Here is an 18,330-nt window from a genome sequence, read left to right on the forward strand (position 1 = left end):
TTTTGGAGATACAGTCTTCAGAAGTGAACACAGTACTCCAGGTCAGGCCTCACCAAAGACCTGTACAAGGGTATTAACACCAATTTTTTTCCTGCTGGTTATTCCACTCTCTATGCAGTCCAGCATCCTTCTGGCTTTAGCCACCGCCTTGTTACATTGTTTCATTGCCTTCAGATCTCCAGCCACAATCACCCCAAAACCCTTTCCCAGTCTGTGCACATTAGTATTTTGCCCCCAATCGCATACAGCTCTTTTGGATTACTGCCCTCCAAATGCATAACTCTGCACTTCTTGGCATTGAATCCCAGCTGCCAAACCTTCGACCACTCTTCAAGCTTTCTTAAATCTCTTTTCATTCTCTCTACTCCTTTAGCTGTGTTCATTCTACAATGCCACCAGCAGGAAGTGTGGGCCATAGAGCTGGGAGGACTCAGATAGTCCAAAGGGCCCACTGAGACCCTCTGCTAGTGGGAGACAAGAATTGCCCAACAGAAGCTCACATTACTCCCTCTAAAAGGACAGACTCCAGATACCTCCAAAGACCCCCAGGATCCCAGACCCATCTCAGGGAGGCATAGAGAGGTGGAGTCAGAATCAAGCCCAGACCACATCCAAAGTCAGGAACAGTTGCAGTTAGAGTCTTTAGAACAGCTGCCACTGGGACACCTGGAGTCACTAACATGACATAAGCAGGATCTGGAGTCAAACAGGTTATTGGAGCTAGGTTGTCTGGCATTGGATCTGGAGTCAGAGAAGTGACTGGGGCCAGGTTCTCCAGAGCAGGATTTGAAGTCAGAGAGGTGACTGGAGTCAGGTTCTCAAGCATGGGATCTGGAGTGACTGGGATGACTGGGGCTGGATTGTCCAGTGGAGGAACTGGCATGGCTGGATTGTGCAGTGCAGGAATTGGAGTGGCTGGGATGGCTGGGGCCAAGTTGTCTGGTATGGGAACTGGAGTGGCTGGAATGACTAGGGTTGGGTTGTCCGATGTGGGAACTAGAGTCACTGAGATGACTGGAGCCAGAGCCAATTCAAAGCTGGGCTGGATGCATGATGCAGGATCTTGTTTTGAAATCCTGTTAGCTGGGGCAGGTTCCTTCAGGATAGCTAAATGTAGGTGCTGGAGGATGCCTGCTAGGGGTTCCACAGGATCCGCTTTGTCTGGAGTAGCTGGAACAGCTGGCATAGGATTCACTGGCTCAGAAACAAACTTAAATAGTACTGAGAGAGCCAGAGCTGGATTAACCAGTGCAGGAACTGGAGCTATTAAGGCAGCTGGAGCTGGATTCACTGGTGCATGAATTGGTGCTGGAGCTGCTAGAATTGGAGTAACTAAGGATGGCATTAGAACTGCTGGAACAGCTGGGGCTGGAACAACCCAGAGCAGAGATGCAGGAGCTGAAGTCACCAGTGCAAGAACTGAATTTGGAGTTTAACAAACACAATTTGCTGTCATTTCCACATTTCTCAAACAGGATAGCCTATAGTTCTAAAGCTGTCCAACAATCCAGATGAACGAGTGGCAGCTTTTCCAGAACTACTGATGTTTGGACAAAGGTGTTGGCAAGCCACACAAACAGTAGCAGTGTTGCTCATGAAGAAAATATTACAGACCCACTCTTCTGGTTTCTTAGTAAACTTAAATCGAATACCAAAGCTCTAGTAGCAGAATAATTCTTACTATTCTGATTTGATTCTTTCGAAGTTGCAAAACTTTGACATGACAAATAGGCACAGATTGAAGTCAAGAAAAATAAGGCCACAATCTGTGGGATCCATTTGGCCAGAGTTCGTTGTGATAGTGTAGTCTGCCAGAAGTGTGACTCTAAAGTCAAAAGCCGGTAGTGCACAGATAAGGCGAGACTGGCGGGTTCTAAATGAAGCAGTGGCGTCTTCTGCCTGCAATGGCTGTCTTCCCTTTGGGTTGAGCCATTAGGTGTTAGCAGCTGGCAGAACTTGGACAGGAACAAGAAGGCCCACACCAAGACGATATAGAACCCAAACCTGGAGCCATGGGTGCCCACAAAAGCAGGGCAGGACCACTGCAGGAGGACTGGCTACCCAAAACAAACTAGCAGCAAAGAGAAACACTGGATATCCAAAACATTTAGGACCACAAAGGCCAAACCCAGAACCAAGCTCTGGTAAAGTGCACACTGTGAGTCTGTAATATAACTGTGTTCAGAATTGAGCAATATGGGCACCAGCAGGAAATGTGGGCCATAGAGCCGAGAGGAGTAACCAGTGTGTGGATAGGGACAAGATGGCCACCAGCAAGAAGTGTGTGCCATAGAGATGAGAGAGGCTAATCAGATAGTCCAAGAGGTCCACTGAGGCCTTCCTCCAGCAGGAGGCCAGATAACCAGTGGGACACTGCGATACCAAGGTACAAATTATATTGCAATGATAGGATGAATCAGATTGGAGTGGGGAGGCGTGGTAGCGAAGTAAAATGTGATTGCTGCTATTTAAACTAGTATACACATAGCTGTATACTGCAAATGACCTTTGACATATGCTGCTGTTCTAATAAAATTTTAAACCACTTTGGGTGAATTGTGTATTCAAAAAAAGCAGATAAATCTAAATAAATAAATATATGTTAAGGATGGCATAAATTCAAACAGGCTTTTTCAGCCAGGCTTCACATCTTCAGCCCAACTTCTTGAACTCCCAATGAGGGTCTGTGATGCGGCTACATAAATTGGGGGCAGGCCAGAGACAGGTGGAAGGCGTTTCCGAGAGAAGTGGAGTTAACCAGAGTTAGCTGCATAACTTATGTGGCTGACTTTAAGATATCCAGGTATATTCAACGGTGCGGCGGTTAAGTTAACCAGATAGGTGTATCCAGCTAACTTAACTAGCCGTTCCAAGGCTGAATGTCAGCCCCTTCACAAATAGGTTTTCCTGTGCTGGATTCCAATGCTACATTAATTACAAATGTTGATTTGACTGTAAGCTGTTCTAATGCCTCTGTTCATTCACATTTGTTGTAAGCCCCCTTGAGACCAATTTTGGGAAAAGATGGAATATCAAATGTTCATAAATAAAAAAAAAAAATAATACAAACCTTGCAGGAGACAAATGCACTGTGGAATCTCTATGAATAGGAATTCCATGTGTGAGGGAGTAGGGTATAGCGATAGATGTATCCTGCCATCCACATGGCCAGAATAAACAGACATGATGGGAGATTTTAATTACCCCAAAACTGACTGGGTAAATGTCACATCAGGACATATCAGTGAGATAAAGTTTCTAGTTAATAATTGAAAAAGGGATTAAGACTTTAGGAGGAGTTCAAAAGAAAGGGGAAAGATAATAGAAAGATGTGAGAAAGCCAGGGAGAGCTTGTGTGTGCCAAAAAGTCAGCAGTAGTGACTGGGAAGAGGGTGAAAAACATAAATGGAGTCAGTACGGGGCAGGGTTGGTAATGAGTGTGTGTGAGAGAACTACAGTGGGTGAAAGAGGAGGGAGTGTGAGGATGGATGACAGTCATAGGCAGTGAAGGTGGAAGGGAGAGTTAGAGAGAGCTAGAAGGGTGAAAGGAGAGAGGGGGGTAACAGAGCCAGAAACAATGCTGGGACGGGGAAGAATCTTATTCTGCTCCCTTTAGCCTCTCTCTTAATCTCCCACCCCCCCCAACAAGTCTCTCTCAAATCCTTCCACCCCCATCTCCCTGAGCGTTTCAGTCCTCCCATTCTGTTCCCATTCCCAGTCAGCTCTGAAATAAAACAGCAGCCGGTGCTGGAAATGAGGAGGGGGAGGAGCTATTTAGAGCTAATCCTTTGTGGAATGCAAGATTTGGTGCAATAGGTATCAGCAGTGGCGCACCTTGGTAACAGTGATCATATCAGGATCACATTTGACTTAAGTGGAAGTAGGACATTATGGAAAACCAGTGCTATAGCATTTAACTTTCAAAAGGCAGACTGATAAAATAAGAAAAGTAAATTTAAAAAAAACCAAACCTAGAAGGTGCAGCTGTAAAGGTTAAGAGTTTACATCAGGCATGGGCATTATTTAAAATACCTTCCTGAAAGCTCTGACCAGATGTATTCCACATATTAAAAAAGGTGGAATTGCTGGCATGATTAAAAGTTGAGGTGAAAGAGGCTGTAATAGCCAAAAGAACATCTTTCAAAATTTGGAAAGAAATTTCAAATGAAGAAAATAGGAAAAAGCATAAGCACTGGCAAATTAGATGCAAACCACTGATAAGGCAGGCAAAAAGAGAATTTGCAAAGAAGCTGGCCGTAGAGGCAAAAACTCATGATAAAAACTTTTGCAAACAGATCCGAAGCAGGAAGCCTGTGAGAGAGTCTGTTGGAACTTAGAGACAATTCCTTAGCAGAAAGATTATATGAAATCTTTGCTTTGGAATTTACTGAGGAGGATGATATTTATTTATTTTATTATTTGTTTTTAATTTAATTTTTATTGTTTTCAACTCAAAAGCAAGACAATAACTTCTTACATCTGTAAATAGAATGGTGCTAATGAAAACATCTCATATTATAATTAATATGATACTTATACAGGAAAAATACATAAATCAAAATAGCAACTAATTTTAAACATCATTCTCTCAAAGGGAAAAACAACAAGTGAGAGGCCAGTAACCAAGGGAGATTCAAATGAAACAAAAAATATATTATTAAAGTAAAATTAGCTTAACATGAAACGGTAGAAAATCCTTTAATAGATCATATTCGGGATCTCTGTTGACCAGGAGGTGTTGTTATTGTGATAACACTCCTGGAATTTAGGAAAGATTTTAATTGCTCAGGGAAGAAAAAGATATAGCAATCATTGGTACCTCTTATCAAGCACTTGCAGGGATATTTAAGTGTAAAAGAATATTCCAATGCAATCACTTGAGCCCTCAAAGTCAAAAAAATCACGCCTTCTAAGCTGTGTCACCCTTGCAAAATCAGGAAATATATGTATAGTTTGACCGTAGAAATTTGAGGAGATATTTTTAAAGTATCACCTCATAGTATCCTTTAAATCCTGTTCCATTATAAATGAGACAAGCAAAGTGGCTCTCTCAATAACAACTTCAGACGATTCCTCTAGGAACTGTGTTAAATTTGCGATGCCCTCTGCTTGGCCTCCACGAATACTTTCTTTGCTAGGGTTAGGCAGGAAATAGGCTTTATTTATGGCAGGGGTTTTATCCAATTCAAATCCAAGGTTCTGATGAAAAAGGTTCTGTAAGGTGGTATATACTGCTTCACCCAACACTGGGGATGTTAACAAAGCGCAAGTTCAGATGCCTAGAGTGATTTCCCAAGTATTCTAATATCCGTGAACAGGACCCAAAATCTTTTATAAGCTTATAATTACTTGTTTGGGTTTGTACCAAGGATTGCTGAGTAGCTGCCATTTGATTTTTCATTTCCTGAAGTTGAGTATCAAAGATAACATTTTGTGCGTTTAGGTGGAGGCTGAAAACACTCACCCCCTATTCCGGCTTGTGCCTCTCTTAATGGTTCCCGCGTCATTCCTTCAGCCGTCTCTCCCAACTACTGCACTCACGCCGTCGGCTGCTGGTATTCAAAATGGTGCCAATAGCCAATACCGGCAGCCGATGACCTGAGTGCAGGAGATCGCTCCCAGACCCCCGCTGGACTACCAGGGACTTTTGGCAAGTCTTGTGGGGGTTAGGAGGGTCATTGGTCAGCCCCTGTCACATGGTAGGAGCACAAGATGGCGCCGGCCGTCCATTGCTCCTACCATGTGACAGGGGCTGACCAATGGCACCGGTAGCCCCTGTGATATAGTAAGGTCAAAGGCTATCAGCGCCATTTTGAATACCGGCAGCCGACTGCATGAGTGCAGTAGATGGCTCCCGGACCCCCTTGGACCACCAGGGAGTTTTGGCAAGTCTTGGGGGGGGGCCAGGAGGGTGGGGGGTTGTAGTTAATTAAATTTTGGTAGGGAAACGAATAAGAATGGAACGCATGAACGTATCAGGGCCCCCCCTTGTCGAATGCAACATATCTGCCCCCCCACGAATACGAATACCGAATGTAACGTATGCGGTCCCTCTTCACATCCCTAAATGATATACAACCTAGAGTTCTGAAAGAACTAAAAAATAAAATTACAGACCTAATAGATTGATTTGGTTTAATGCGATATAGCCAACATTGACACAGCCTCACCAATCTACATTTTTTTTGAAGGAGTTCATCAACATGGGTAATGGATTTATCTGGATTTTCAGAAGGCGTTTGACAAAGTCCTTCATGAGAGATTCCTGAGAAAATGAAAAAGTCCTGGGATAGGAGGCAAAGTTCTATTGTGGCTTGCAAACTGGTTAAAAGACAGGAAGCTGAAAGTAGGTAGTACTAAATGGTCACCTTTTTTAATGGAGGAAGGTAAATAGCAGAGTGCTCCAGGGATTTGTACTGGGATTGGTAGCTATAAATATATTTTATAAATGATCTGGAAAAGGGATCAGCAAATGAGATCATCAAATTTGCACATGATAAAAAATTATTCCAAGTTGTTAAATCACAAGTGGATTGTGAGCATTTGTAGGAGAACCTTGCAAGGCTGGGAGACCAGCCATCCAAATGGCAGATGAAATGTAATGTGGACAAGTGCAAAGTGATGCGCATAGGGAAAAATAACCCAAACTGTAGATACCTGATGTTCCATATTAGGAGCTACCACTCAGGAAAAGATTCTAGGCATCATAGTGGATAATAAGCTGAAATCCTGGGCTCAGTGTGTAACGGCGATCCAGAAAGCAAACAATGGGCCAGATTCATTATGACTTTTCTCCCATTTTGTGTCTAGGGGAAAAACCCTTAGTGAATCAGGTATAATGTTAGGAATTATTAAGAAGTGAGTGGAGAATGAAATGGTTAAATATCATAATACCTCTGACTCAGCCATGGTGCAATTGCAATGTGCAGTTCTGCCTACCACATTTCAAAGACGGTATAATGCAACTAGAGAGGGCAACCAAAATGATAAAGGGGAGAGAATGACTCCCCTATGAGGAGAGTTGAAGGAAGTTAGGGTTCTTCAGCTTGGAAAGAGATATCTGAGGGGGGGATTTGATAGAGGTCATGAGTGGAGTAGAATGGGTAAACACAGATCGGTTGTTTACTCTTTTAAAAGCTGCAAAGACTAGGGGGTATTCCTTAAAATTACTAAGTAGCACATTTTAAACAAATCCAATAAAATATTTTTTTTCAGTCAAGGCACAACTGAAATTCACTGCCGTGCAATTTGGTAAAGGCAGTTAGCATAGCTGGGTTTAAACATGGTTTGGACAAGTTCCTGGAGGAAAAGTCCATAAACTGTTGTTAAATCAGGTGGATGTGAGGAAAGCCACTGCTTATTTCTGAGTGTAAGCAGCATGGCACCTACCTACTACTTGGGATCTTGCCAGGTACTAGTGACCTGGATTGGCCACTGCTGGAAACAGAATACCGGGCTTGATGGATCCTTAGTCTGATCCAGTTCTTATATAACTTTAAAAATCAATCCAGATGTACGGTCACATTGTTAACTGCGATTAGTTCCACTAAAACTGAAATTGCTTCCAAACTGAGCAGACCGGATGGGCCCTAAGGTTCTTCCATGCCGTGTTTCTGTGGATGCTTACTGGTCGTCATAGCAACCAGGACCCGCCAATGATCCTGAAAGACAACAGCCAGTATTGGGTGTTTGTTTGGTGGCGTATAGGGCCCAGCAGTTTCCTCCTGCTCCCTTTTTAGGCTTTCAGTTCAATCTGAGCCATAAGCTTTTGCTTGCAACTATAAGAGTTTTCTTCCCCCATTTTCTAAACCCCCTTCCCATCTACCACAGCATTACAGCAAGAGTCTCTGGCCAATAAGTCACAGATTATGGCTCCTTATGAAACCTGGTTCATCTGCATCCTGAGTCTGCCTCAACAGCAATCCCAGCCCAGGCTTATACACCTAAGACGTGCCATACTGGGTCAGACCAAAGTATCCTGTTTCCAACAGTGGCCAATCCAGGTCATAACTACCTGGCAGGATCCCAAGGGGTAGACAGGGATAAGCAGTGGTTTTCCCCAAGTCCACCTTAATAATGGTTTATGGACTTTTCCTCCAAGAATTTGTCCAAATCTTTTTGAAACACAACTACACAAATAGCTTTCACCATATCCTCTGGCAACGAATTCCAGAGCTTAATTATGCATTGAGTAAATGTTATGAACCCTCCTGTAGCGGGGCTACAGGAGGCGCCTTACCTCTTCCTGGAGGCCACTCCAAGCCAGGGTCTCACCTGCGAACTGTTCAGGATTTGCTCCAGGGCCTGGGAGACCCCTATGTCCTTGGGGCCTGCCTGAGACTGCTTGTGTTTGCATGGACTTCCTGGTTTGGGCCACGCCCTTCCCTAGGGGCTGGCCCGCAGCACTTCTCCGTAGTTATAGGGCCAGCTAGGTGTGGGCCTGCTAAACTCCTCCCAGGGAGTCGCTGGTCTGCAGCCCTATAAAAGGACTTCAACTTCATTCTTTCTTTGCCTTGCATCAGCGTGAGTTCCCTCTGGAGGCTCCTGCCTGCCAGAGCTTTGTAAGGGCTTCCGTTCTTCGTGGAGCTCCTCGTCTTGTCTGCTTTTATACTACGTCTTCGTGTCTTGATGTCTTGCCTGAGGTCCCTGACCATGTTCTGATGTTCCGCCATGATTTCCCATGTCCTGCTGTGTCTTCCTGTCCAGGATGTTCTTCCCTGCTTCTTCGTCTGCAGTGCTCTTGAGCCTTCCGGTATCTGTGAGGCCGGGGGTCCCTCGGATGAGGTTGTGCCCGAGTGGACCAGCCTACAGGTGGACTGTGTGTCCTGTGCTCCTGAGCCTCCGTTCCCGCCAGCCTTAGAGGGAGCTTCGGGTGACACCGGCTTCGTCATTGGAGTCCCTCTCTGCCTGGACCTTTCCTGCGCTGTCCCGTTCTCCTCGTGGTCCGTGACCAGCCTGCAAGGGCTGTGTAGGGCGCGTAGTGGGACAGGGTGGTCCGCGACTCAGTCCCGTGGGGGGCCTGAGTAGGGTGCCCTGAGAGACAGTGCCAATGTCCATGCCTTGTGTGTTGTCATGTCCGTGATGCCGATGCATCAACCCAGCTGTTGTCAAGTTCCTCGTCCGTGATGCCAATGCATCAACCCAGCTGTTGTCAATTGTCTTGTCTGCGATGCCGCAGCATCGACCATAGTCCTGTCTACGTGTCAAGATCTCCGTCTGCCCGCAACCTCAGGCCAGGCCTGCTGTTCCATGCTGCTCGCAGCAGGTCCAAAAGAGCTTGGAATGGTCGGAGGACCATTCAACTTCCAACATCCTTGGATGTTGGCCTTGGGAGCTTGCAGGCCTGGCAGAGGGTCAGCCCGTCAGCCATGCGGAGCCACCGTCAACCCTCTCCTCGGCCCTGAAGGTCTGGGCCCGGGCTGAGGCCCAAGGGCACACTAAACACCCCCGTTCTCAAACAGTAAAAAAATATTATTTCTTATTAGTTCTAAATGTATTACCCAGTAACTTCATTCGGTGTCCCCTGGTCATTGTAATTTTTGAAAGAATAAATAACAGCCTGTTTACTTATTTCATTCCACACATTATCTTATAGACCGCTATCGTATCTCCCCTCAGCCAAACTCTTCTCCAAACTGAAGAGTCCTAACCTCTTTAACCTTTCCTCATAGTGGAGCTGTTCCATCCCCTTTATCATTTTGACCATACTCTGGGAAGTATGCCATCTGGTCCAGGTGAAGCAGACAGTGATGAAATGTCTTTCCTTGAGTGTGACTGGCACCTTCTGACTGATTTCTTTTTTCATTCCAGTGATGAACATGTCTCCGTCCTCCTGGAGATCCGAGGCGATGTCCCCAAAGAAATCCAGAAGCTGGTTCTGGAGATGATGCAACAAAACCCTTCTTCCCTGCCGGAGAACTACCATGCCATCTTTACCAATATCCTTGTCCCTGCCCGCGTACTACCATTCTGCCTTCGTACCGGCAAGTGTGCCTGATTAAATCCAAACCTTCTAACAATAATGAGGGAGGTAACAGAATCTGCTGGGCACTATTGGAAGGCCTCACAATGACATTGCCTCTCTGCTGAAGCCCAAGCTGCCTTGAACAGTTGGACTGCTGCAGTATTTAATGAATGCAACTAATGGGCCTTTTCCCTAACCTGCCGAGGCCTTGGTTAATTCTTGACAGACAGAAACATGATCAAAGGTTCTAGGGGACAGACTTTGTAACATTAACAGTGGCCAATAGTAACAGGAAACAGAGCTAAGCAGCATTCAGCACACTGAAAGGAAGGTCACAGAAGTCAGGTCAGGACAGATGTTGCTCATGCAGAGTCATTCCAGTCTTGGCGAATGTGTTTTCCCCCTGAAATTACTATCAAATGTTTCCTTCTCCTGAGACCACTGTCAGCATTCAACAGATCTTTCTTGCCTGAAGTTTCTGTTAGGTAACATCTGTTTAAGCCTGGTAGTGACACTTGGTGAGAAACATCTGCCCGCACCTGGCCATAACCATGGTCAAAGTTAAGGTCCTATTTACTAAGTATTTTCCCCATAGATACAACCTGGGAGAAAATCTTGAAGGGCCAATATTCAGCTTGTCTGGCTGCATAAGTTATCTGGATAAACATATCCAGGTAATTTGGCTGAGATATTCATGGCTGCGCTGCTGAATATAATTAGCTATCTTATAGTTACGCAGATAACTTTATCTGCCTAATTTTTAAGACAGCCGAATAACAGTCCTATACTTTTCCAGCTACTGAAGCTGAATATCATCATTTATCCAGGTAAGACGTAGATTCCTGAAGCCACGATGTTTGTTTTTTTTTGTGGGAGGGTGTTGCCGAGATAGTGGCCCCTCCCCTGAAAAACATTGCAGCTGTATTGCCGCTGTATCTCAGAAAACACTATGGGGCAAAACACGGCATCAGCTCTTTACGCATAATGGCATCCTCAACCTCACTGGACCACCATCGTCTTAAAGGGCCATTACAAAAAAAATATAAGCCCACTCAAAATCTGAAAAAGGTGTGGGGGATCAAAGCTGACCCCTTTCCTTACCCCAGGGCCACCACTCAAGGTGACCCCGACATGCCAAGTAAAAAAATAAATAAATGCAGTGTTCACACAAGGACATCACCCCTATCCATATCAAACTTTAATAAAGGGTATCCCCCTGCCTCCTTTCAATACCATAATGTCCCGGCAGGTCCCCGCCTTCCTACTAATCTCCCATGATAAAAAAAAATACTCGTCGGGATATAGGATCCCCCCCTGATCCCCCAACCCGGTTCTTCCAAGTGGTTCAAAAGCTCATTGGAGTTCTAGTGTGGAACCCATCCAATCCCTACCCCCCCCTGAGTCCCCCTCCTGCACCCCCTAATCTTCAAAATCCAAAAAGGATCCAGCTTTGCGGCCCAGGGTTCCCCCTATCCCCAGGACCAGTCAGCAGGCACTGGATCATAGCTATGGAGCCGAGGTCTGGGTTCCTGGATCTTGGCCCCCAGACTGGTGCAAGATCATGTCGGCGCCCTTTTGAAAATTAGCGCTGATTGGATCTAGGGCTAGGGTACACCCCGGGCCCCAACGCTGGGTTGATTTTGGAGGTTAGAGGGGAGGGAGGGAGTTTGGGGGGGGGGGGGGTTCTACACTGGACCCCAATGAGCTTTTGAACCACTTGGGGGATCCAGGTGGGGAGGATTAGGGGAGTGGGGACAAAGGGAGGACCTGCCCAGGACTTTATGGCATTGAAAGGGGGGTGGGGGAAACACTTTATTGAATTTTGACAGAGTTGGGGGGCTCTTGTCAGGCAAACACCTTATATTTTTTACTTGGCATTAAGGGCTGCCTCACGTGGTGGCCCCGGGATGAGATGAGGGGTCAGCTGTGATCCCCCATATACTTTTTTAATGACTTTTACTGGCCTTTTTTAAAATTTTGCATGGCCTGTGTTAGGGTCCCGAGGCTCCCGCATTTGATTACTGTTTCCTCAGGAGGTATAAGTAAATTAACGCGGCTGACAACTTTCTAAGTTGGCCACGTTAATTTATTTTCATTGTATTGCCTATTCATGAGCTGCTTTGCATGCATTTGCAATAATCATGCAGGCATAATGTATGCAAAACAGCTCATTATAATAGGGGAGGGAATCTAGGCAGGATTATGCAATATATCATGTATATCATGCGATATTTCTGCAATAGGACTATATCGCACGCTAAACAGCATGTATTGCAAGATATCTCTGCAATAGGGCTATATCGCATGCTAAGAAGCATATAGCGTGTGATATATGCAATTTTAACATGCGATAGAACCCTGCCGTGACTTGATTCATCTCCCAATAAGTTAGCCGTGCAAGTGTCCTTGCCCCAGAATACCTCCATCCTGGCTCTCACAGTTGCTGACTGTGCCCGGATATTCAAACAATACCAGAACTGGCTAAGATGCACTGAATATCAGGTCCCTAGTAAATAAACCGCTTAGGTAGATATTTCTGTTATGAAGTCACAGCAGCTCAATACAGATGTTTCTCAACTGAGAGTGCTTTCAGAGTGGGACAGATGTTTCTTCCTTGTGTTGACTCTTTGGTACAGGTAGATGTTTCTTACTTGAAGCCACTGTCAGGCCTGGGTAGGTTTTGAAATACAAAAACTCTTCCTGCCCACTGCTCGGCATACTCTACAGTGAACAGTCAACTTTTGCATAGGATGCTTTTTTTAACTCTGCCTTTCTTGATCTTCCTCCTGCACGGTCTCCCTGCTTGTAGCAGCAGGAGGAGAAAGGGGAAGAAGAGAGAGAAGGGAAAGCAGATTCACTTCCTCTGTGTTTTAAAGGAACAGGCACAAACCCGTGACATTTCTCCTGTGAGTTAGCGCTCAGGTCTGAACAAATATTTCTCATTTGAGACGCCTTTCTGGTCTGTAATAGGTTCTTACTGTTCTCATCTATAAGCTCCTCTATTTACTTCTAAAATACAACTGCTTTTCTATGCAAGCGATTTTCCTCACTGTTAAAGGTGCGAGGGTAATTCACAGTGCCTCCTTGTGAGAAAATGATATATGCTTCCCCCTCCCACTATGGACTGAAGGGAGTATGTCCAGTCTTTTCTGATATATTTGGGGGGCAGGTATTTATCCTGCCTTTCCACATGATGCTCAAGGCATCTTGCAGCATTATCAGTATTCAGATACAATAAGTCCCTGCTCCAAAGAGCTTACATGGGTACCTGAGATAACAAGAGACAAAGCGATTCGCCCAACGTCACAAAGGGTGTCAGTGGTTTTATGGAACGCGGTATATGACAACTGAATTAAACTTAAGTGGAATTTGAACCCTCATTCTCACTTTACTTACCTGCTCTGCTGCTGATTCTTTTCACACATAGCACTAGACAAAACCTTATGCACAACAGAGCCTGCTGCAAGCCCTAAAACTTTAGATTATCAAAATATGCTTGGATGTCTGCAATGAACTTGAACATAATTATGCCTGCATCTCTCAATCATGTACTTGCTGCTATGGATGTTTCCATATTAAAAAGCACATATCTATATATTTACACAAATAAATGGAAAAACAGGGAACAAGATGTGCGCAGTTTACTAATGTTTAGTGAGTTGGCTTCAGTATAGAACCTTGCATGCACAGCCACCCAGGATGGTAGAAAAAGAGAGAGACAGCAAAAACTGATTTGGATAAGGCATGATAACTGGATGTATCCTTAATAGCGTGAGCCAAATAACTGAGCAGATTGGATGGGTCTATTGCTTTTTTATCTGCCATTACCTACTAAGCTACTCTGCTGAGATTGCCAGAAATAGTGCCAATTAATGGCACACTGTGATGCTGCTTTAGTGAAATGGACTGCTATCCATTGGGAAGTGGATAGAGGCCACCAATTGATTATGCATAAATTACCTTTTTTAATTCCCTTTCACATAAAGGTGAAGACCTTTGTAACCTGTGCCAGTTTCCTGGAACCGTCTAGTCCAGTGATGGCGAACTCCAGTCCTCGGGTGCCACAAACAGGCCAGGTTTTCAAGATAGCCACAATGAATATGCATGAAATAGATTTTCATACAATGGAGGCAGTGCACGCAAATCTTTCTCATGCATATTCATTGCTGGCTATCCTGAAAACCTGGCCTGTTTGTGGCACCCGAGGACTGGAGTTCACCATCACTGGTCTAGTCCGTTACCTTTCTAGGTATTTTTGATATTGTGTAGATCATCAGTAGTTGACTGCCTTTAACAGTATTTATGAACAAAGACTGATAACTTCATTATGCAAATGCTCTCTGGAACATCTTTTCTAAGTGGCCCAAGGTATATGTATTATGAAAATATGCACACCCTTTCAGGCCACCAAAAATGAATTTACCTGGATATGGCTAACTTAAGCAGTTTTACCCATATAAAAGGCAGTCATGTCTTTGGAGGTTTACCCCAGTATGCACAAGAAGAATAAATGCTCATGGTATGAGATGCTCATGAGTGCTTAATGGATTAAGTACTTAATATGAGTTGGTACACATGGGAAGAAGCTCATGCTATGGTTCTCATGGTATGGCATGAATGATACACATGGAAGAGTGCTTATCATATGGAATGGTGCACATGGAAGGTCATAAAGAAATGTATATGATATGGGTCACAAGGGAGTCTGCTCATGTTATGAAGTTGTACACAGGAAGCAATAGGATGTATGAAGATTGAACACTCATTGAAGCAATCCACAAGGCCACATACTATTTTCCAGCTGGGGACCTTGCGATTTAAACATATAACCTTGCTGCATCTACTACTACTACTACTACTACTACTTAACATTTTTATAGCGCTACACGACATATGCAGTGCTGTACAAACATACAAAAAGACAGTCCCTGCTCATTAGAGCTTACAATCTAATAAGACAAAAATACAGGACAAAGAGACTTGCTTAAAAGAAAAGAAAGTTAGTGAAGTCTAAAAGCAGACAATCAGGCATAAGATTTAAAAGTAGTTTCAAAAAGGTGGGTCTTTAGATGGGATTTAACATGGCAAGAGAGGGACCAGTTCAGGAAGACTATTCCAAGCACACGGCACAGCCAGGTGGAAAGCACGGAGTCTGGAATTGGCATGGGTGAACTACTGAGCAAAAGGAGTAGATTCCACTGGCTGAGCTCCTAGAGCCTTATCTTCTTTTTCCTCAGTGCAAATTTTGCACTGAGGAAAAAGAAAAGCAATCACAACAAAGTATGTTTTTGGTACAGTTAACATTTCAAGGAGAAATTTGTTCTTTCTTGATAATTTTGTTTTCCTTGATTCCTGCTAGACTAGTCCTTACTCGTGGGATATCTCCTCCCCTCAACTGATGGAGACACACCTCTTTTATGACCAAACTCTGGGCTATAAGGGAGGTGTGGTCCTAGGCCTTCTGCCAAAGCACTATGACCAAGTGAAGAACCTTCCTGAACCCACTATCCTGACGTAAAAACAGGGTCCACAGGACCATATCCTGAGTATGGCAAAAAGTGAAAGAGAGCGTGAATAGAAATGTGCTCTGGATGGAGGTGATCTTCCCTATTGGTCCTGTATTGCCAAGCAGGCTCTAGATTGGTTTAGCAGGAACCAAAGAAAGAAAATTAAGAACATAAAGACTTGCCCAGTATCTTACATAGAAACATAGAAACATAGAAACATAGAAACATAGAAATGACGGCAGAAGAAGACCGAATGGCCCATCCAGTCTGCCCAGCAAGCCTCACACATTTTTTCTCTCATTCTTATCTGTTACTCTTAGCTCCTTGTTCTATTCCCCTTCCACCCCCACCATTAATGTAGAGAGCAGTGATGGAGCTGCATGCAAGTGAAATATCTAGCTTGATTAGTTAGGGGTAGTAGGGGCAGTAACCGCCGCGATAAGCAAGCTACACCCATGCTTATTTGTTTTACCTAGACTATGTTGTACAGCTCTTGTTGGTTTTTTTTTTTTTTTTTTTTCTTCTCCCCTGCTGTAGAAGCAGAGAGCCATGCTGGATATGCATTGAAAGTGAAGTATCAGGCACATTTGGTTGGGGTAGTAACCGCCGTAACAAGCCAGCTACTCCTCGCTTTGTGATTGCGAATCCTTTTTTTTCTTCACCCCTGTCGTTGAAGCTATGCAGGATATGCGTGAAGCATCAGGTTTTTTTTTTTTTTTTTCCCCCTGCCCTTGAAGCAGAGAGCTATGCTGGAAATGCGTGATGTATCAGTCTTTCTCCCATGCCGATGCAGGAGAGAACCATGCTGGATATGCATGGAAAGTGAAGTATCAGGCACATTTGGTTTGGGGTAGTAACCGCCGTAACAAGCCAGCTACTCCCCCGCGTTTTGAGTGCGAACCCTTTTTCTTCTCCTTTGCCGTTGTAGCAGAGAGCTCTGCTGGATGTGTGAAGTATCAGTTATTCTTCTCCCCTGTCATTGAAGCAGAGAGCTATGCTGTATATGCATTGAAAGTGAAGTATCAGGCATATTTGGTTTGGGGTAGTAACCGCCGTAACAAGCCAGCTACTCCCCTCTTTATGAGTGCAAATCCTTTTTTCCATTACCTCTTGCTGTTGAAGCTTAGAGCGATGTAGGAGTCACAGTAAGCATGTGTATGTTTATTTAGTAAGGGTATTGTGTCAATAGCCATCATTCTGGCGAGTCACCCACTCTTCATTGGTGGCCTCTTGACTTTATGGATCCGCAGTGTTTATCCCACGCCCCTTTGAAGTCTTTCACAGTTCTGGTCTTCACCACTTCCTCCGGAAGTTTCCAATAGTGTCCAATTCAGGTCACAAGTACCTGGCAGGATCCCAAGGAGTAGATAGAGTCCAAGCTGTGTATCCCAAGAATAAACAGTGGATATCTGCAACTCCAACTTAATGATTTATGGACTTTTCATCCAGGCCCTTGTCCAAACTATGTTTAAGCACAGCTACACTAACAACTTTCACCACAACCTTTGGCAATGAATTCCAGAGCTTAATTATGCATTGAGTAAAAAAATATTTTTTTTTATTAGTTTTAAATGTATTATCTAGTAAATTCATTGTATGTCCCCTAGTCTTTGTACTTTTTGATATTGAGCAGAAGATTTCAACGTTTTATCAACGATGATGCCTAAATCCTTTTCTTGAGTGGTGACTCCTAATGTGTACCCTTGCATTGTGTAGTACAATTTGGGTTACTCTTCCCTAAATGCATCACTTAGGTAAGAACAAATTTCTCCTTCCTTTTCTTCCTACTAGGACAGTCCTTATTCATGAGAGTTATCTAAGCTGTGCTTCACTGTGGAGGGAGGAAGACATGGTTGTCTTAAGCCCTAAAAGCAGCACCTACCTTCGTTTGCACATCCACTCTATAATATCTGATGAAGAAATGTAAGGATGACCAGGTGGCCACCTTACAGATTTCTTCTGGGGAAGATGAAGGTGTCACTGCCCACAACTATGCTGTGGACCCCACAAGCAAGAAGGGAGGTGATCTATGAAAGCCGTTACGATGTAAACAAAAAAGAATAGATGCCGAATGTCCTTTAAAAGTATTTATTATGGTGGAGACGTGTTAAAATGCCCGACTCTGGTCGAGTTTTGCCACTCCTCAAGTGGTTGCCTCAGGGGCTAAGATAAAATAACAGTAACATTAATACATACATATTTGTGCTCACACAGAGACATATAATATAAATAAATAAATAATGTACATAATTCAATGAAAAAAAAATAAAAACAATTAAAACACAGACATACAAACTACAATTAAATTGGTGACAAATAAATATGGATCAAGAGCATAAAAAGTACAGCAAATTCAATCTTAGTGTGTCTAAGATAACTTAGACACTTAGTGTGCAAAAGATAACTTTCAAAGGCTATATACGTGCTGTATCAGATGTTAATTCAAAGGTTGTAGTTTGTATGTCTGTGTTTTAATTGTTTTTATTATATATTTTCATTGAATTGAGTTATGTACGTTATTTATTTATTTATATGTCTCTGTGTGAGCACAAATATGTATGTATTAATTTTACTGTTATTTTATCTTAGCCTCTGTGGCAGCCACTTGAGGAGTGGCAAAACTCGACCAGAGTCGGGCATTTTAACACGTCTCCACCATAATAAATACTTTTAAAGGACATTCGGCATCTATTCTTTTTTGTTTACATGCACACGATCTCTTTCACATGCACTCTCACAGACACAGGCTCTCCACTCCCAAGGGCGCTCACATATACACACACAAGCTTCTCACTCCAATGCGCTCTCTCTCACACACACACACACACTCATGCTTCTCACTCCCATCCTCTCTTACAT

At 43.9% G+C, this 18,330-nt stretch overlaps 1 protein-coding gene across 1 annotated transcript in view; it reads left to right on the top strand.

Moving 5' to 3' along the window:
• EXOC3L1 (exocyst complex component 3 like 1) overlaps positions 1-11,611 on the top strand; it is a 133,614-nt gene extending 122,003 nt beyond the window's left edge. The window contains exon 13 of the mRNA XM_029608762.1: positions 9,811-11,611. Coding sequence (XP_029464622.1) covers positions 9,811-9,997 — 187 coding nt within the window. The 3' untranslated portion in view covers positions 9,998-11,611. The remainder of the gene's footprint in view (positions 1-9,810) is intronic.
• The last annotated feature ends 6,719 nt before the right edge of the window (positions 11,612-18,330 follow it).

Source organism: Rhinatrema bivittatum, chromosome 7 (assembly GCF_901001135.1).
Source record: "Rhinatrema bivittatum chromosome 7, aRhiBiv1.1, whole genome shotgun sequence".
NCBI lineage: Eukaryota > Metazoa > Chordata > Amphibia > Gymnophiona > Rhinatrematidae > Rhinatrema > Rhinatrema bivittatum.